This window comes from Pristiophorus japonicus, chromosome 22 (genome assembly GCF_044704955.1).
Source record: "Pristiophorus japonicus isolate sPriJap1 chromosome 22, sPriJap1.hap1, whole genome shotgun sequence".
NCBI lineage: Eukaryota > Metazoa > Chordata > Chondrichthyes > Pristiophoridae > Pristiophorus > Pristiophorus japonicus.
In genome coordinates, this window is record NC_091998.1 from 57,816,573 (window position 1) to 57,838,236 (window position 21,664).

The 21,664-nt window shown below is 45.8% G+C and overlaps 1 protein-coding gene across 3 annotated transcripts in view; it reads left to right on the forward strand.

The window, feature by feature from the left end:
* The window catches only part of LOC139235052 (zinc finger MIZ domain-containing protein 1-like), a 293,638-nt gene that overhangs the window by 242,671 nt on the left and 29,303 nt on the right, over window positions 1-21,664 (forward strand). For all 3 annotated transcript variants that reach the window (XM_070866173.1, XM_070866174.1, XM_070866175.1), the window contains one exon: window positions 9,170-9,330. In XM_070866173.1, coding sequence (XP_070722274.1) covers window positions 9,170-9,330 — 161 coding nt within the window. The remainder of the gene's footprint in view (window positions 1-9,169; window positions 9,331-21,664) is intronic.

The following is a 21,664-nucleotide window of genomic DNA, read 5'->3' on the forward strand; positions in this document are numbered from 1 at the left end:
CCCAGCCCCTTTTTTCGGCGCACTTACCCTAAATGCGCCGACCTTGCATGCTGGAAATGGTGCCGAAAAAAAGTGGCCCTATCCTGCCCGCTGTGCCGAGTCTCCCGTGTCCTAGCGTGGCATACATAGTGCAGTGGGGGGGCGGAGCAACAGCCCAGCGCAGAAAACACTGCCGGCAGCTGTGCACATGCTCCTCGCTCTCCCAGCATGTCCTCTGGACTGTGAGCAGGACCGGATGCTCGCAGCCCCTATCCCCGGATGAGTGGCCTCCCACACCGGCCGGCCGGCCCGCTGACTTCCCGGGCTGAGGTAGGACTTGAGTTTTATTTTTTATTTTTTATTTATTGATGGTTGTGCTTTGTTTAGTGAGGAGAGTTTTGATTGGGGGTGGGGGGCGGTGGGTGGGGGGGGAAGAGGAGAGTTTTGATAGAGGGGGGGGTTGAGTTTTGATATGGGGGGGGACTTTTTAAAAAAAAAAAAAAAAATGTTGTTTCTGGCATGAAGGTAGGACTTCTATTTTTTATTTGTTATTGATTAATTATTACTTTTTGTGCTTTGTTTGGTGCTTTGTAAATCTTAGTGCAGGTCCTCAGCTTCCTTCTATTTTTTATTAACTAATTGCTTATTACTTTTTGGTCTTTGTTTAGTGCTTTGTAAGTCTTGACGCCCAATTCTTAACTACCCGCAATGTTTTTCAGAGCTGGCCACATACGCTGACCTAAGTTGATTTGGAGTAAGTTTTAGCTGGCCAAAGTGGCATAAATGGCCAAAACTGGCGTATGTGGCTGGGAACGCCCCCTTTTGGAAAAAAAACTCAACTAAAAAGATCGTACCTAACTGAGTTACTCTGGAGCAAGTTTATTGGGGAAAATGGCATTTTTTAACTTACACCAGAAAAACCAACTTACTCCAAAAAAATTGGAGCAAGTCATGGCCAAAATTGGGCCCATAAAAACAGACTGTAAAAGCTTCTATAGGTATGTAAAAAGGAAAAGATTAGCAAAAGTAAATGTGGGTACCTTACAGGCTGAGACAGGAGAAATTATTGTGGGGAATAAGGAAATGGCAGAGAAATTGAACATACTTTGTCTGATTTCATGGAAGACTCAGCAAAATACTTGCTAGAAATATTGGAGAACCAAGGGTATTTAGGGAAGAATGAGGATCTGAAAGAAATTAGTATTAGTAAAAAAAATGCTACTGGAGAAATTAATGGGACTGAAAGCCGATAAATCCCCTGGACCTGATGGCCTACATCTTAGGGTTTTGAAAGAGGTGGCTATAGAGATAGTGGATGCATTGATTGTCATCTTCCAAAACTCCATAGATTCTAGAACAGTTCCTGCAGATTGGAAGGTAGCAAATGTAACCCCACTATTTAATAAAGGAGGGAGAGAGAAAATGGGGAACTACAGACCAGTTAGCCTGACATCAGTAGCAGGGAAATTGCTGGAATCTATTATTAAGGACGTGGTAACAGGACACTTAGAAAATAATAAAAAGATTGGGCAGAGTCAACACGGATTTATAAAAGGGAAATCATGTTGGGCAAACTGTTGGTTTTTTGAGGTTGTAACTAGCAGAATAGATAAGGAGGAACCAGTGGATGTGGTGTATTTGGATTTTCAGAAGGCATTCGATAAGGTGTCACACACAAGAGGTTATGAAACAAAATTAGGGTCATGTGATTGGAGGTAATAGACTAGCATGGATTGAGGATTGGTTAACAGACAGAAAACAGAGAGTCAGAATAAACGGGTCATTTTCGGGTTGGCACACTATAACCGCAAGGATCAGTGCTTGGGCCTCAGCTATTCACAATCTGTATCAATGATTTGGATGAGGGGACCAAATATAATATATCCAAGTTTACCAATGATGCAATACTACGTGGGAATGTAAGTTGTGAGGAGGATGCAAAAAGTCTTCAAGGGGATATAGACAGGCTAAGTGAGTGGGCAAGAACATGGCAAATAGAATATAATGTGGAGAAATATGAAGTTATTCACTTTGGTAGGAAAAATAGAAAAGCAAAGTATTTTTTTAAATGGTGAGAGATTGGGAAATGTTGCTGTTCAGAGGCACCTGCGTGTCCTTGTACACCAATCACTGAAAGTTAACATGCAGGTACAGCAAACAATTAAGAGAGCAAATGGTATGTTGGCCTTTATTACAAGAGGATTTGAGTATAAGAGGAAAGATATCTTACTGCTGTTATACAGGGCCCTGGTGAGACCACATCTGGAGTATTGTGTACAGTTTTGGTCTCCTTACTTAAGGAAATATACTTGCCATAAAGGGAATGCAACGGACGTTCACCAGACTGATTCCGGGGATGAGGGAATTGTCCTATGAAGAGAGATTGAGTAGAGTTGGCCTATATTCGCTAGATTTTAAAAGAATGAGAGGTAATATCATTGAAACATACAAACTTCTTACAGGGTAGATGCAAGAAGGATGCTTCCCCTGGCTGGGGAGTCTCGAACTAGGGATCACAATCTCAGAATAAGGGGTCGGCCATTTAGAACTGAGATGAGGAGAAATTCCTTCAATTAAAGGGTGGTGAATCTTTGGAATTCTCTACCGCAGAGACAGAGATCGATAGATTTTTGGAATATTAAGGGAATCGAGGGATATGGGGATAGTGCAGGCAAGTGGATTTGAGGTAGAAGATCAGCCATGATCTTATTGAATGGTGGAGCAGGCTCGAAGGGCCAAATGGCCGACTCCTGCTCCTATTTCTTATATTATGTTTTGTAAACTTATGTAGCACATTGGGCTAGAAATTTGTTCCAACCAAGAAATGGGCAGTGTTTAGACTAAAAAATGCCAGCTGAAAATCGTCTAGGCTGCATGCAAAATACATCCTCACTTCTCATTCATATGATTGCAGTCATGATTCTCGTCTAAAAACCTAAGCTTACTGGCGTCACACTGAAAAGATGGATCAAATATCGGCGGCAGACTAAAAGCAAGTAATGATTGCCACAGGCTTTTTTCACTACTTAAAGGGGAGGTTCATTAATGCTGCAGCACCTCATTCTCAGAATTGTTGGGTGTGCAGCTGCCATAAAAGGTCAAAGAGAAGGAGGAGGACTTATTTACAAATCCTGATGGCAGATCGCTGCCCCAGGGAGAGAGCCCGGAGGTTTTCCGGTGAAGCTTTGAAGGCATTGGTTTGGTGGAGAGAAGGCGGGCAGTCCTGGCCAGCTGGCAGGAGGCCACAAGTCTGCTGGACTATGTGGAGGAAGTTGACACACCACATCACGGGCAGCACTGTTATCCCCAGGACCCATGCAGTGCAGGAACAAGCTTAATAGCTCACATGGGTGGTCAGGGTGAATGAAGGCTTCAACAATTGCTATATACCATCATCTGTACCACAAGATTCATACACTGCTCAATGCACTACACCCCCAGCACTCACCCACCAACAATCTCTACCGATCAACACTCTCACATCTTGTACACAATGACACCTATTCAACTATGACAGGCACAAAGGGTCATTAGTTATTAGAATTCATGTGATACGTGCAATATGTTTATAGATAAATTTATTAATTGTGCTTGGAATATTTTGTGGTCTCTCATTTCACCTTTGTGCCCAGGAGGATGCTGTGAGATGGCGTGAGACAGTGATTGTATGATAGGGATTTGGTGAGCTACGGGGACCTGGGGTTTCATTCATGGGATTCTGAGTCTTTTGAGCCAGTAACAGACAGCCCGTCTGGAAGGCCGATGGTCTCGCTGCCTCCACCGTAGATCTTGGAGGGTGAGGTCCACTGCCAGAACAGCCTCCATGACTTTAGCAAGTGTCGGTTGAAGCTTTTCAGAAATAATTATGGAGTTGCCACAACAATTCCTGATACCAAAGAACCTTGAAATGAATAAAGAAAACTCTTCCAGTAGCAGGAAGTAGCAGCCACTTAATCCTCAAAAACCTGTCGGGTCCGAGTGATTGGTGATGATCCCTTTAAATAACGTCGCTGGCCTCCTGCTGCTGCGCGTCACCTAAAGCTGTCGTTGTTTTCTCCAGCCGATAAGTTCATTGGCTGTAATGAAGTTGAGAGATTGGGCGTCAAGTGAGCGCAGCACACTCACTGACGTCACGATCTCCGTAATGGCAAGGTCCCCGGCGATCGTGTTCAGCGGCAGTGCTATCAGCAATGATTTGGCGTGTGGTGCTGGAACCGGCGTTAATCATAGAATAGAATCATAGAAGTTTACAGCACAGAAGGAGGCCATTTCGGTCCATCGTGACCGTGCCGGCCAACAAGAGGCTATCCAGCCTAATTCCACATTCCAGCTCTCGGTCCGTAACCCTGCAGGGTTACGGCACTTCAAGTGCACATCCTGTTGTAAATAGAAGAACTCCACGAGGCTGAGTACTGTGAGCTAAACTTAGTGTGACCTTAGACTTCCAGAGTGCCTAAACAACATGGCAGCCAACCTTTTATACTGGCCCTGCATGTGTGTGCAGGTGACCATTAGGATTCCAACAGCCGTGCCCTCTGGTGGCAAGTATTACAAAGTTACATACATAACACATCCAATTACTTTTTAAATGTGGTGTAGGTTTCTGCCTCAACTACCCTTTAAGGCAGTGAGTTCCAGACCCCCACAGCCTTCTGCACGAATAAATTTCTCCCTCAAATCCCCTCTAAACCTTCTACCAATTACTTTCAATTTATGCCCCCTGGTTGTTGACCCCTCTGCTAAGGGAAATAGGCCCTTTCTATCCACTATATCCAGGCCCCTCATAATTTTATACATCTCAATGAGGTCTCCCCTCAGCCTCCTCGGTTCCAAGGAAAACAAACCCAGCCTATCCAATTTGTCCTCATAGCTAAGATTCTCCACCCCTGGCAACATCCTCGTAAATCTCCTCTGTACCTTCTCTAGTGCAATAACGTCCTTCCTGTAATGCGGTGGCCAGAACTGCATGCAGTACTCCAGCTGTGGCCCAGTTCAAACATAACCCTCTTGCTCTTGTATTCTTTACCTTGGCTAATAAAGGCAAGCATTCCGTATGCCTTCTTAACCACCTTATCTACCTGGCCTGCTACCGATCTGTGGACATGCACTCCAAGATCCCTCTGTTTCTCTACACTTCTCAGTGTCCTACCATTTAATGCGTATTCCCTTTCCTTGTTAGCCCTTCCCAAATGCATTCCCTCACACTTCTCCAGATTTAATTCCATTCGCCACTGTTCTGCCCACCTGACCAGTTCATTGATATCTTCCCGCAGTCCACAGCTTTCTTCTTCATTATCAACTTACACATCCGATTTTAATAGATTTTAGTATTAGGTGGCGTTAAAGCGCTCATCTCGTGGCACCAATGCGTGGCGCAAACCACACACACTTCTCCCCCATTGAATTTTATTCCAAATAAGAGTTCTATTGTTTTATCAATTACTAGTAGGTCTCCCATAATACATCCATGGTGATATGAGGGTGTATTACAGCAAGGCAGGCATGCACGTGCTGACTGAAAGGACTTATTTTTATTACTGGTTTTAACACATTTTCTTTTCCATGGTGCACATTCAGTTGCAACCAAAAGGGAGCAACATGCTTGGAGCCCACTGGTGATGTTGTGTAATCAGCAGTGAGGTGGTATCTAGTTACATCTTCCTTGCAAACTGCCTGCTTCTGCTTGGGGCCTCCCAGAAGAATATCTGACAGAAAAGTCCCTGAATGGGCTCGATCTGGGGCTGTGTGAGACCCACCTCTTTGTGATAATGCCCAGCATCATAGGTTGTTTACAGTTAAGTCGAGGCTGCAAATGACGTCATCTCGTTAATTCTATACATTGGGCAAATATAAAATCAAGAACCAATTATCAATTAGAACGTTTACACACATTCCAAAGTGTATTTTTTAATGTCACCAAGATTTCAGTACAGTGTAATGCAGGGTGTGAAATGTTTATATTAACTTGAACTGTTTTAGAAAACATAGAAAATAGGTGCAGGAGTAGGCCATTCGGCCCTTCTAGCCTGCACCGCCATTCAATGAGTTCGTGGCTGAACATGCAACTTCAGTACCCCATTCCTGCTTTCTCGCCATACCCCTTGATCCCCCTAGTAGTAAGGACTACATCTAACTCCTTTTTGAATATATTTAGTGAATTGGCCTCAACAACTTTCTGTGGAAGAGAATTTCACAGGTTCACCACTCTCTGGGTGAAGAAGTTTCTCCTCATCTCGGTCCTAAATGGCTTACCCCTTATCCTTAGACTGTGACCCCTGGTTCTGGACTTCCCCAACATTGGGAACATTCTTCCTGCATCGAACCTGTCGAAACCCATCAGAATTTTAAACATTTCTATGCGGTCCCCTCTCATTCTTCTGAACTCCAGTGAATACAAGCCCAGTTGATCCAGTCTTTCTTGATAGGTCAGTCCCGCCATCCCGGGAATCAGTCTGGTGAACCTTCGCTGCACTCCCTCAATAGCAAGAATGTCTTTCCTCAGGTTAGGAGATCAAAACTGTACACAATACTCCAGGTGTGGCCTCACCAAGGCCCTGTACAACTGTAGCAACACCTCCCTGCCCCTGTACTCAAATCCCCTCGCTATGAAGGCCAACATGCCATTTGCTTTCTTAACCGCCTGCTGTACCTGCATGCCAACCTTCAATGACTGATGTACCATGACACCCAGGTCTTGTTGCACCTTCCCTTTTCCTAATCTGTCACCATTCAGATAATAGTCTGTCTCTCTGTTTTTACCACCATAGTGAATAACCTCACATTTATCCACATTATACTTCATCTGCCATGCATTTGCCCACTCAACCAGCCTATCCAAGTCGCTCTGTAGCCTCATAGCATCCTCCTCACAGCTCACACTGCCACCCAACTTAGTGTCATCCGCAAATTTGAAGATACTACATTTAATCCCCTCGTCCAAATCATTAATGTACAATGTAAACAGCTGGGGCCCCAGCACAGAACCTTACGGTACCCCACTAGTTACCGCCTGCCATTCTGAAAAGTACCCATTTACTCCTGTCTGACAACCAGTTCTCAATCCACGTCAGCACACTACCCCCAATCCCATGTGCTTTAACTTTGCACATTAATCTCTTGTGTGGGACCTTGTCGAAAGCCTTCTGAAAGTCCAAATATACCACATCAACTGGTTCTCCCTTGTCCACTCTACTGGAAACATCCTCAAAAAATTCCAGAAGATTTTTCAAGCATGATTTCCCTTTCACAAATCCATGCTGACTTGGACCCATCATGTCACCTCTTTCCAAATGCGCTGCTATGACATCCTTAATAATTGATTCCATCATTTTACCCACTACCGATGTCAGGCTGACCGGTCTATAATTCCCTGTTTTCTCTCTCCCTCCTTTTTTAAAAAGTGGGGTTACATTGGCTACCCGCCACTCGATAGGAACTGATCCAGAGTCAATGGAATGTTGGAAAATGATTGTCAATGCATCCGCTATTTCCAAGGCCACCTCCTTAAGTACTCTGGGATTCAGTCCATCAGGCCCTGGGGATTTATCGGCCTTCAATTCCATCAATTTCTCCAACACAATTTCCCGACTAATAAGGATTTCCCTCAGTTCCTCCTCCTTACTAGACCCTCTGACCCTTTTTATATCCGGAAGGTTGTTGGTGTCCTCTTAGTGAATACCGAACCAAAGTACTTGTTCAATTGGTCCGCCATTTCTTTGTTCCCCGTTATAACTTCCCCTGATTCTGACTGCAGGGGGCCTACGTTTGTCTTTACTAACCTTTTTCTCTTTACATATCGATAGAAACTTTTGCAATCCGTCTTAATGTTCCCTGCAAGCTTCTTCTCGTACTCCATTTTCCCTGCCCTAATCAAACCCTTTGTCCTCCTCTGCTGAGTTCTAAATTTCTCCCAGTCTCCGGGTTCGCTGCTATTTCTGGCCAATTTGTATGCCACTTTCTTGGCTTTAATACTATCCCTGATTTCCCTTGATAGCCACAGTTGAGCCACCATCCCTTCTTTATTTTTACGCCAGACAGGAATGTACAATTGTTGTAGTTCATCCATGCGATCTTTAAATGTCTGCCATTGCCCATCCACAGTCAACCCCTTAAGTATCATTCGGCAATCTATCCGAGCCAATTCACGCCTAATACCTTCAAAGTTACCCTTCTTTAAGATCTGGACCATGGTCTCTGAATTAACTGTTTCATTCTCCATCCTAATGCAGAATTCCACCATATTATGGTCACTCTTCCCCAAGGGGCCTCGCACAACGGGATTGCTAATTAATCCTCTCTCATTACACAACACCCAGTCTAAGATGGCCTCCCCCCTAGTTGGTTCCTCGACATATTGGTCTAGAAAACCATTCCTTATGCACTCCAGGAAATCCTCCTCCACCGTATTGCTTCCAGTTTGGTTAGCCCAATCTATGTGCATATTAAAGTCACCCATTATAACTGCTGCACCCTTATTGCATGCATCCCTAATTTCCTGTTTGATGCCCTCCCCAACATCACTACTACTGTTTGGAGGTCTGTACACAACTCCCAATAACGTTTTTTGCCCTTTGGTGTTCTGCAACTCTACCCATATAGATTCCACATCATGCAAGCTAATGTCCTTCCTAACTATTGCATTAATCTCCTCTTTAACCAGCAATGATACCCCACCTCCTTTTCCTTTTATTCTATCCTTCCTGAATGTTGAATACCCTTGGATGTTGAGTTCCCAGCCCTGATCATCCTGGAGCCATGTCTCCATAATCCCAATCACATCATATTTGTTAACATCTATTTGCACAGTTAATTCATCCACCTTATTACGGATACTCCTTGCATTAAGACACAAAGCCTTCAGGCTTTTTTTTTTAACACCCTTTGTCCTTTTTGTTCTTTGCCTTGGGTTTCTCTGCCCTCCACTTTTCCTCATCTCCTTTCTGTCTTTTGCTTTTGTCTCCTTTTTGTTTCCCTCTGTCTCCCTGCATAGTTTTGTATGCTGCTTGGAGAGAGTATTTTGAGTTGTATAACACTAAGTGAAGCACTGGTTGATACAAGCCTATCATTGGGGTGGGAGCAGTTTGAAGGGTGAATGAACAGTATCACACAACATTGAGGTGTATTTGGTTAAGTGTGTTTTCGTTGTAATACCCGAAACTCTGGTGATAGCACTGCTTCTTATTTTCAACAGATTCTGTTTATTCTGGGCCGGGGAACTTTCCTGATTTTCCCCATGGCAATTCTACCAACACATCCATTAATGAGTTTATGCACGGACCACCACTGTCCTACCCACCAGACATCCCAAATATGACTCTTGACAAGCCCCTTGGACACTCCATGCCAGATCAGGTAAGGCTTTGCACCGTGAAATGTGTTTTACATCAGTTGCTATATCCTTAGAGATTAGACACTGAAGCAACTGGGTGGTTACAGTGCTAAGGCAGTGGAGCAACCCACCGGGCCAGGCACCAAAATTCACATTTGTTTCATATGGTATTTACACTTAACCATACTTATCAATTTGGAGAATATCAAACCTCATTAATGTCGCTATGAGGGATATTAAAATTATTGCAATCTTATGGTGCAAGTATTCTAGAGAGCAGCCAAAAAGCAGACTTATCTGATATGTTTGTTTATATTGTACTGTATCTGGTCTGCCTCAGGAGACAGCTTTGAATATAAACACGGTGATTTACATACTTTCACGGATGTGGGATGGCAGCAAATGTAAATGTGTGCCACTGGCATTGCTTAATCTGCTTGGCCCGTAGGTTTGCTGAGATTCATTGACCAGAAGTGTAGCCACTTCTGAGCAATCTAACATGTACACAGAATAAACAGGTTGATGCCGAATACCAGCAGCACAATATCATGCAATCAGTTCCATTGGAGTCAGTTGTGCTATTTAGAATATGGAGCATTAAAGCGCACATGTGAAAAGGCACTGGGGTAGATTTTCTTATTGGGCCACAATTGGAAGTTATTCCAGCAGTGCGTTATTAGCTTAACCGTTAATGTGCCCACCTCGCCTGATTTTGGGAACATTGTGTGATCCAGTAATTAGGGGATTTCTGGAAGGCCCGTAATCGTATATCTAGAGCAGACGTTTCAAACATACAGCTCACCAGCCCATGTGTGCCGTGCTTAAGGTTGCCATGTGTCTTGATGGGACACCAATCTCCAAGGGCTTGTTTCTAATGACCTAGGAAAACTATGCTTTTTATAATTCACACCACAGCATTGGCCCCGCTCCGTGCTGTCACCTGCACTGGCACACATGTGGAGTGTCAGATCCGGACTAGTGGGGTCAGGGGACTGAGATTGAGGGTCAGGAGATTCATATCGGAACTCTGGGGGAGGAGGGGGGCGGGGGTATGGTGGTCAGAGACTGAGTTTGGGAATAGTGGCAGTAGGAAGATTGGGGCTCGGGGCAGAGGGAGAGAGATAAACTGGGAGTCGGGGATTGGGGCTTGATCGAGGGGAAGAGAAGAATGGGGTGGGAGTTTGGGTGAGTGTTGGGCCCAGCATTTTATACAGAGCCAGGAGCAGCAGCAATGTGGTGATTAGGAGTGATGGTGAGAGCGGTAAAGGGGTGTGAAATCTGGGAACCTTACTGCTGGTAAACAGTGTAAGCTTGTTTGCACTGATGGGCAAATGGGGACCAAGAGGACAGAGATTGAGGATTGTCACTGCTCAGGGAGCATCACGAGCCCCAATAAATAGAGGAAATGCAGGAGAGCCAGCAATGGTCCACAGTAGTGCAGTGGAAATGGGAGAAGCACTCCTGCTGCTCCACACACCACAGAAGAGGAAGTAAAAAAACTTACCCAACCATTTCTTCAGCGACATCGAGCGATCCCTTGAGACCGGTGTAGAACTGGAAAAACTAGTCGAAGCTTCCACGGCGCATGCTCCACCTTGTTTTTTCATGCATTTTGCAGAAGGGTCCTGAAATAGGCGCAGGACCCTTCTTTGCTTATTAAAATTGAGCCACCACTGACTTCAGGCAGCCGTTGGGTCCGCCTAAAAACAGTGAGGACCAATTGCAGATTCAGTGCAGGACCTTGCGCCCAGATCTTGCGTCTGTTTTACGCCCAAAGAAAAGGTGAGGCGTTTACCAATTTCTACTCCCGGTGTGCAAGTAACTATGCTAAATGTGGCCCACGCCAAGTACCAGGATGTTGGATCAGGCCCACAATATAAATTGAGTTTGACACCCCTGGTCTAGAGCTTACAAGATGAGGTGATGGGTAACTGATCCTGAGCATACATTAACATTTCTACATGCTTGTAAATGGGGATGGAAAGGCATTGTCAGATGGGTGCAGGCTGACTTGCCCATCATCTCTCCATTGCTCCTCCACAAAACATTAGTAAACACTGGATTCCAGTAGGAAACCCATTGTCCCAATGTGGGCGCATTAAAATACGAAGTAACTATTTGTACTGCATTTTTCTTTAACAGAGAGGTGTTCATCCAGCCCCTCCCCCGCCCATACTGTACTTCTTTGACTGACGGGTGACAAGTACCGCCCCTTGTCGAGCTCCGCCGTCCCGGGCCCCGAATCATTCCCTCCATGTGGTGCCGAGAGGCAGGACCTGAGGCCCGAGACTCCGCTGATTCCCTCGACGACTTGTTCCCTCCCCCTCCAGGATTCGCGCCCTCGCTAGGCCCCGACTCACTCCCTTGCTAGGCCCCGACTCGCTCCCTCCCCCCCCCCCCCCTCTTCCAGGACTCGCTCCCTTGCCGACTCGCTCCTTTGGGCATGGGCCCGATAGTGAGAGGGGCGGGGGGGGGGGGGGGGGAGGTGGTGTGGGTGAGAGAGGAGAAAGGAAGTGAAGTGGGGGGCGGGGGAAGAGAGAGTGAGAGAGGCTGGGGCGGAGAAGGAGAGAGAGGGACACCGGGGGGTAAATCGGAGGGGAGAGAGGGAATTCGGAAGACAGATCACGGGACATCGTTGGAGTGGATGATATCCAGAAGTCACGACACTGTCACTATTCACTTCATACCTTTTGTGTATGGAGAAAGTCAGACTGAACACTGTGAGCTCAAAGTAAAGTGTGACCTTAGTCTTTTATTGCAGGTCTCCAGAGTGCCTCTCCAACCTGTGAAGCCTCCTTAAATACCCTTGGGACTCCAGGGGATGAGCCCTCTGGTGGCTGTACAGAGTAAATACAAGTATACATATATAACAACATTTCCCCTGTTTCCCCCGCCCCCCCCCCCCCCCAAAGTCAATAGTGTAACTATTTACAATGTGAGTCGATCTGGAGCCCTTCTTGCTCTCAGTGTGAAAGCTGCTGTTGTTGAATCATGCTGCTGTGTGCAGCTGGCCATGCTGGGCTGCCTGGTGTGTTGGGCCCTGCTGGGTTGCTGTGGATGATGGGTTCTGCTTCGTGGTCAACCGTGGTGCCAGTTGCTACTGGTGTGTATGTTGGGGGATCAAAAAAGGTAGGGTCCAAGGTGGGTTGCTTGTGAATCTGAGTTTGATTTGGTCCAAGTGTGTCCGGTGAATGAATCCATTTGAAAGTTTGACCTGAAACACCGTGCTCCCCTCTTTGGCCACGACAGTGCCGGGAAGCCACTTGGGACCTTGTCCATGATTTAATATGAATACAGGATCGTTGATTTCAATCTCGCGTGACACATTTGCGCTATCATGGTATGCACTTTGTTGAAGCCGCCTGCTCTCTACCTGGTCATGTAGATCAGGGTGAACTAACGAGAGCCTTGTCTTAAGTGCTCTTTTCATGAGCAGTTCAGCAAGTGGGATCCCAGTGAGTGAGTGGGGTCTAGTGCGGTAGCTAAGCAGGACTTGGGATATGCGAGTCTGCAGTGAGCTTTCAGTTACCCTCTTCAAGCCTTGCTTGATGGTTTGCACTGCTCTCTCTGCCTGACCATTGGACGCTGGTTTAAACGGGGGCAGATGTGATATGTTTGATCCCGTTATGGGTCATGAATTCTTTGAACTCAGCACTGGTAAAACATGGCCCGTTGTCGCTCACCAGGACATCGGGTAAGCCATGAGTGGCAAACATAGCCCGCAGGCTTTCAGTCGTGACAGCGGACATGGTAGCCGACATTATCTCACATTCAATCCATTTGGAGTACGCGTCTACAACCACGAGGAACATTTTCCCAAGAACGGGCCTGTATAGTCGACGTGTACCCTAGACCACGGTTTGGAGGGCCAAGACCATAAACTTAGCGGTGCCTCCCTGGGTACATTGCTTAACTGCGAGCATGTATTACATCTGTAAACACAGGACTCTAAGTCCGCATCGATATCGGGCCACCCCATGTGGGATCTGGCTATCGCTTTCCTCATTCCGATGCCTGGATGGGTACTGTGGAAGTCATTGATGAAGGTGTCTCTGCCCTTCTTGGGGACCACTATTCGATTGCCCCACAGAAGGCAGTCTGCCTGTATACACATTTCATCTTTGCGCCGCTGGAACAGCTTTAGCTCTTCCTGCATTTCCACTGGGACACTGGACCAACTCCTTTGAAACACACAGCTTTTGACTAGAGATAATAAGGGGTCCTGGCTTGTCCAGGTTTTGATCTGCCGGGCAGTGACAGGTGATTGCTCACTGTCCAATGCTTCCATAACCATGGCTAGATCTGCGGGCTGCGCCATTTCCACCCCCGTGGTGGGCAATGGCAGCCTACTGAGAATATCGGGGCAGTTGTCTGTGCCTGGCCTGTGGCGGATGCGTAGTTGTATGCAGATAATGTGAGCGCCCATCTCTGGATGCAGGCCGATGCGTTGGTATTTATCCCTTTACTCTCGAAGAACAGGGATATAAGTGGCTAATGGTCAGTTTCCAATTCTTGATGCATTTTCTTTACCCTATAGACACACGCTAATGCTTCTTTCTCAATCATGCTGTAGGCTCTCTCAGCCTTAGACAGACTCCTGGATGCATAAGAAACAGGTTGTAGTTTCCCAAAATCATTAGCTTGTTGCAGTACACACCCGACGCCATATGACGACGCATCACATGCTAGTACCAAATGCTTACATGGATCATACGATACAAGCAATTTGTTTGAGCATAATAATAAAACGCACTAAGACCATTTTAACCTGAGTCTCATGCGGTTGAGTTGACTAAGAACCTCCTCCAGGTTCTGCAGATGCTCGACTGTGTTCCGACCTGTGACCAGGATGTCGTCCTGGAAGACCATGGTGTGCTGGACCGACTTCAGTGAGTTTCCATGTTTCTCTGGAAAATCGCTGCCGCCGATCGGATTCCAAACGGGCATCTGTTATAAACAAAAAGACCTTTGTGCGTGTAGATGCAGGTGAGGGCCTTCGATGATTCCTCCAGTTCCTGCGCCATGGAGGCTGAAGTCAGATCCAGCTTCATGAACTTCTTTCCTCCCGCCAGCGTTGCAAAGAGGTTGTCGGCCTTTGGTAGTGGGTATTGGTCCTGCAGGGAGAAACGATTGATAGTTACTTTGTAATCACCACAGATTCTGACGGTGCCGTCTCCCTTCAGGACTGGGGCAATAGGACTGGCCTACTCGTCAAACTCGATCCGGGAAATAATGCCCTCTCTTTGCAATCGGTCTAGCTCAATTTCTACCCTTTCTCTCATCATGTACGGTACTGCTCTCGCCTTGTGATGGATGGGTCGCGCCCCCGGAATTAGGTGGATCTGCACTTTTGCTCCTTGGAATTTCCCAATGCCTGGTTCGAACAGCGAAGGAAATTTGTTTAAGACCTGGGCACACGAAGTGTCATCAGCGGGCGATAGCACTCGGACATCGTCTCAGTTCCAGCGTATCTTTCCCAGCCAGCTCCTGCCGAGCAGTGTGAGACTATCGCCCGGTACCACCCAGAGTGGTAGCTTGTGCACCGCTCCATCGTAGGAGACCTTTACGGTAGCACTGCCGATTATAGGAATCAGTTCTTTCGTGTAAGTTCTTAGTTTCGTACGAACTGGAGTTAAGACTGGCCTTGAGGCCTTGCTGCACCACAACCTTTCGAAAGTATTTTTGCCCATGACGGACTGGCTCACGCCCGTGTCCAGCTCCATTGACACCGAGAGTCCATTTAGTTCAACATTCAGCATTATCGGGGACAATTCGTGGTGAATGTGTGCACCCCATGTACCTTTGCCTCCTCGATCTGAGGCTCTGGTTCGTCGTGATCCTTCATGGATCTGTCCATCTCTGCAACATGGTGGTTTGCAGGTTTAACAGGCTTTGCAGCTCACCTGCACACTCGTTGGAGGTGTTCCATTGTTCCACAGCCCTTGCAAACGTACTCTTTGAATCGGCATGAATGGAAACGATGATCACCCCCGCAGCGTCAACAAGGTGTTAATGGCCTTGCATTCATCACCCTTGATGGTGGACTCTGAGACATCTGCAGAGGTGTAGCTGCAGGTATATGTGACCTGCCCTGTACGTTACAATTCGAAAACATCATCACTTTGTTCACAGTACTTGTAGCAACACTTGTGTGCTGAGAGATTTGCTTTGTATTGTCACTGGTGTCAATGAACGCCTGGGCTATCGCTATGGCCTTACTCAAGGTTGGGGTCGCCACAGTCAAACATTTGTGAAATACGGTTTCGTGGCCAATGCCAAGTATGAAAAAGTCTCTGAGCATGTGATCCAAATGTCCTTCAAATTCGCTTAGCTCGGTGACATAACTCGCCACTTCCTGGTCTTCAGACCTTTTGTAGGTGTAGAACCAGTACCTTGCCATCAGAACGCTTTCCTTCGAGTTCAAATGCTCTCTGACCAGTGTACACAAATTATCATACGATTTCTCCGTGGGTTTCGCTGGAGTGAGCAGGATCTTCATGAGGCCATATGTTGGTGCCCCACAGACGGTGAGGAGAATCGCCCTTCGTTTGGCAGCGCTCTCTTCCCCATCTAGCTCATTGGCCACGAAGTAATGGTCGCGTCGCTCCACAAAAGTTTTCCAATCACCTCCCTCCGAGAATTTCTCCAGGATGCCCACTGTTCTCTGCCTCTTTGGCTTCGCTATCTGTCTCTCGTCGCCAGTTGTTGTGTATGAAGAAAGAGTCAGACTGAACACTGTGAGCTCAAAGTAAAGTGTGACCTTAGTCTTTTATTGCAGGTTTCCAGAGTGCCTCTCCAACCTGTGAAGCCTCCTTAAATGTGGGATCCTTTGGGACTCCAGGGAATGAGCTGTACTCTGTACAGGTGGCTGTACAGAGTAAATACAAGTATACATATATAACAATACCCAATAAACCTGTTAACAATTCTTACAGAATGCCCCATCTCTGTTTAGGGGCATGGGGGGGGGGATGTACTTGGACTGGGGTAAGACACTTCGGCTGGGGGTGGCATGCACTTGGACTGGGTTAAGGCACTTTGGCTGGGGGAGGCATGCACTTGGACTGGGGTAAGGCACTTTTGGCTGGCCCTTGCTGTCTTCTGGGGAGCTCTGTTGCTTCAGGAAGTCAAAGTGGATCGAGTTACAATTTGCAAAGTCACTGAGACCTTGGGATGGGCGGTTCCAGTTACACGTTCCTGTGAAACTTCAAGGTGTGGCTTATCCTCCAAGGGGACCAATCAGAAACAAAAGGTGGAGCATGGTGGCCATTTTGGCAGTATAAATAAACACGTCCTTAAAATAATGGACACTTGGTACAAAGCTTCCTGACCAGTGAACAGAAAATAAATGAGAGATTTTCAAATAACCTCAAAATACTGCTCAAAATTTTATTACAGAGCTCCTTAAATACACTTTCATATACACCCGAGCAGCACTGGACACCCATTTTATCTATGATCATACCAGAAATTTTATAGACATCTAAATTAAATTATTGCTGCCTGATTTTAAAATATTCAACTGAAATCTGGTAATCACTTGTAATGCCAGTAAATGGGAGGAAATCTGATGTAATTAATCTATGTCCATTTTTTACTTTTGGTTCAACCAACTTTACTACCATTAATTGGACATAACCAATCATAAAATCTATCCTACTGTCTCCAATATGCGCCCCAGTAAAAGATTACTTCAATCTCTATTAAAAAAAAAAAATCTTTAAAGAATGTTTGGTGACATGCCTAGGATGGTTGTTTCTAGCTGACCATGCAGAAGATAGCAAATAAACTTTGCCTCTGTTCTTGCTATATTCTAAGGAAAATAGAACTTGCAACACTCCCCTCAGATTGTTGGTTTCCGCTGTCCCTGGAACAGCTGTATATGACATCTTCTCATTCAGAATAACCTGCATTTGGCGTTTTGACAAAGGGTCAACAAGTAAGAACAGTAACAAGTATTTTACACTTGGGTAAACTGTAGATCAGCAGCTAATCTGTCTCTGAATAAGAGATATAAATTATTTGCACATACTGTCTTTGATGGGGTGACGGTGACTATCCCTCAGCTTCAGGGGAAGAATAAAGCTGTCATTTAACATTGAATTTGTTACTACAGAATGCAATATATAATATAGTCCCAACACACTGATCCTTCAAAATCTATTCATCCTCTTTCTGCAACTGCTTTTCATGTGCTGTGATATTTTGACATCATTACAAGGCTGCAGTCAAGAGTTTGAAACTGTTGCAGAGCAGCTTTACTGTGTGGTCAGGGATCTGCAGACTGGGTTTAAATCTCCCAGCTGTTTTCCACTTCCTAGTGCGATCTGAATTTGGATTTATACACCAAAATTAGTGAATTGGTACGTCAGTTTACTAAGAGAATAGACAAGGTTTATTTGAAAATCGTCACAAAGAGAGATAATGAATGGAACGCTTTCCATTTGAGGCAACAGTGTCAACATTAAGTGCTCCAAGGTCAGGTACAGAATACATTAGAAACTGAGTCCAGCTCCCTCTTTAATACCAGAAATATATTTCAGTGGAACAATGTCACCAGCCTATGGCCTGAATGAGGTTGTCAATTAATGTTAAACCAGCTGCAGTTTAATTTCTGTGGGTCCATGCCAACTCGGTACAGGATTGAGACTGTCCACAGGCTCCTTACAGCCACCAGCCAGAGAAGAATTTGATCCTAACATTCATGGCTGCATTTGAATCTAGCCCCCACAGGTGAAAGACCTCTGTCTAATCTGCCCCCCAAATCAGCAATTCTAATCGGAATGATGTTGAAACACTTTTCTTTATATTTTGTAAATAACCACAAAACAGTGATTTTTTCCAACATTGATTATTGAATATATAAGATTCATTGCAACTTCCCCCCCTCCCCCATGTCATGACTCATGGTATAAAACAGCCATTGTGACCCCCAAAAACGATCAGGTGCTCCTGGCAAGGAGCAGAGTTTGCAGAGAGCATTAGTTGGAATATTGTGGGCCTGATTTTCAGATTATTTAAATTAATGCACGGACAACCAGAGGCTTCTTAGCCACCACTCCCTGTGATATTATCTCCTCGTTGGAAGCACCCGTTTGGGGAATCTGGTCTCTAATTAATCTTAAAAAATATCACTGGAGAAAGGAGACTAAAGTGAACCAGATGACCTTAGGAGTGTAGTAAAGTTCACGAGTAGCATTTCTTCCCTCCCCTGCTGAAGGTTCTGAACTAGATACAGCTCTATGGTACCTTGCCCAAGTACCATTTTTTAAATGTGTGAGTCTAGATAGTGAGCATCAGCAGACTATTCAACCATGGAAATCATCACAGCAGAGCCAAATCCTGTCGGACTGATGTCAGCCTGGGCATACATTCTAGCAGGAACACTGGTTATTTTCTCCCCACCCTATCCCTTTCTAATAATATAATATGGCTGCCTCCTATGTCTCTCTTTTACTGTGATACATTTTTTAACTTATACTTCCACCTCCCATTCATTTGTAAGGTGTGTAGCATTTTCGAAGCATGTAAACTGCAATTCCCACGCTGATGATTCTCTAGGGTAAATTAACCCACAAAAAACAGTATCATGAGAGTTGTAATCTATGGGGTTTACAATAGAAGAAGATCAGCTGGGGCAAGTGTGTTGTCATTTTGAAGTGTGTTGATGACTGCTATATATATATTTTTTGTTCTTTTTGCAAACTTCTAGTTGTGCCCCACCAAGAGACAGGGGAGAAGTTTGGTGGGGCACAACAGCTTGAGAGCACCATATGCAAGTGGCTATTCTTTGTGTTAGCCTGGATAGTGAATGTAGGGGTAATTATACAAACACAGAAGGCATCACAGCTGTGGCCAATACATTCTGACTGAGATCCGCTGGTTCTAGCAAGGGTTTTGGAACGTGGTCAGAAGCAGGAATCCTGGTTAATGCTTTTCCCCCCGCCCCTCGACCTCAGAAGCACCGATGCCAACTTCAGCACTTCCAACTGCTGCTGCTGCTGAGATCAGCTAGCATATGAGGAATCGAACCGGAGACTTTCTGGTCTGTATGACAGTCATCATCATCACTACCGTCATCATCATTATCATACGCAGTCCCTCAGAATCGAGGAAGACTTGCTTCCACTCTTAGCATGAGTTCTTAGGTGGTTGTACAGTCCAAAATACAAGAATCACAGTCTCTGTCACAGGTGGGACAAACAGTCGTCGAGGGAAGGGGTGGGTGGGACTGGATTGCCGCACGCTCTTTCAGCTGCCTGCGCTTGATTTCTGCATGCTCTCGGCGGTGAGTCTTGAGGTGCTCAGCGCCCTCCCGGATGCACTGCCTCCACTTGGGGCGGTCTTTGGCTGGGGACTCCCAGGTATCAGTGGGAATGTTGCACTTTATCAGGGAGGCTTTGAGGGTGTCCTTATAACGTTTCCACTGCCCTCCTTTGGCTCGTTTGTCGTGAAGGAGTTCCGAGTAAAGCGCTTGCTTTGGGAGTCTCATGTCTGGCATGCGAACTATGTGACCTGCCCAGCGGAGCTGATCAAGTGTGGTCAGTGCTTCAATGCTGGGGATGTTGGCCTGGTCGAGGAGGCTAACGTTGGTGCGTCTGTCATAGAAACATAGAAACATAGAAAATAGGTGCAGGAGTAGGTCATTCAGCCCTTCTAGCCTGTACCGCCATTCAATGAGTTCATGGCTGAACATGCAACTTCAGTACCCCCTTCCTGCTTTCTCGCCATACCCCTTGATCCCCCGAGTAGTAAGGACTTCATCTAACTCCCTTTTGAATATATTTAGTGAATTGGCCTCAACTACTTTCTGTGGTAGAGAATTCCACAGGTTCACCACTCTCTGGGTGAAGAAGTTTCTCCTCATCTCGGTCCTAAATGGCTTACTCCTTATCCTTAGACTGTGACCCCTAGTTCTGGACTTCCCCAACATTGGGAACATTCTTCCTGCATCTAACCTGTTTAAACCCGTCAGAATTTTAAACGTTTCTATGAGGTCCCCTCTCATTCTTCTGAACTCCAGTGAATACAAGCCCAGTTGATCCAGTCTTTCTTGATAGGTCAGTCCCACCATCCCGGGAATCAGTCTGGTGAATCTTCGATGCACTCCCTCAATAGCAAGAATGTCCTTTCTCAAGTTAGGAGACCAAAACTGTACTCAATACTCCAGGTGTGGCCTCACCAAAGGCCTGTACAACTGTAGCAACACCTCCCTGCCCCTGTACTCAAATCCCCTCGCTATGAAGGCCAACATGCCATTTGCTTTCTTAACCGCCTGCTGTACCTGCATGCCAACCTTCAATGACTGATGTACCATGACACCCAGGTCTCGTTGCACCTCCCCTTTTCCTAATCTGTCACCATTCAGATAATAGTCTGTCTCTCTGTTTTTACCACCAAAGTGGATAACCTCATTTATCCACATTATACTTCATCTGCCATGCATTTGCCCACTCACCTAACCTATCCAAGTCACTCTGCAGCCTCATAGCATCCTCCTCGCAGCTCACACTGCCGCCCAACTTAGTGTCATCCGCAAATTTGGAGATACTACATTTAATCCCCTCGTCTAAATCATTAATGTACAATGTAAACAGCTGGGGCCCCAGCACAGAACCTTGCGGTACCCCACTAGTCACTGCCTGCCATTCTGAAAAGTACCCATTTACTCTTACTCTTTGCTTCCTGTCTGACAACCAGTTCTCAATCCACGTCAGCACACTACCCCCAATCCCATGTGCTTTAACTTTGCACATTAATCTCTTGTGTGGGACCTTGTCGAAAGTCCAAATATACCACATCAACTGGTTCTCCCTTGTCCACTTTACTGGAAACATCCTCGAACAATTCCAGGTGGTTTGTCAAGCATGATTTCCCTTTCACAAATCCATGCTGACTTGGACCTATCATGTCACCATTTTCCAAATGCACTGCTATGACATCCTTAATAATTGATTCCATCATTTTGCCCACTACTGAGGTCAGGCTGACCGGTCTATAATTCCCTGTTTTCTCTCTCACTCCTTTTTTAAAAAGTGGGGTTACATTGGCTACCCTCCACTCGATAGAAACTGATCCAGAATCAATGGAATGTTGGAAAATGACTGTCAATGCATCCGCTATTTCCAAGGCCACCTCCTTAAGTACTCTGGGATGCAGTCCATCAGGCCCTGGGGATTTATCGGCCTTCAATCCCATCAATTTCCCCAACACAATTTCCCGACTAATAAAGATTTCCCTCAGTTCCTCCTCCTTACTAGATCCTCTGACCCCTTTTATATCCGGAAGGTTGTTGGTGTCCTCCTTGGTGAATACCGAACCAAAGTACTTGTTCAATTGGTCTGCCATTTCTTTGTT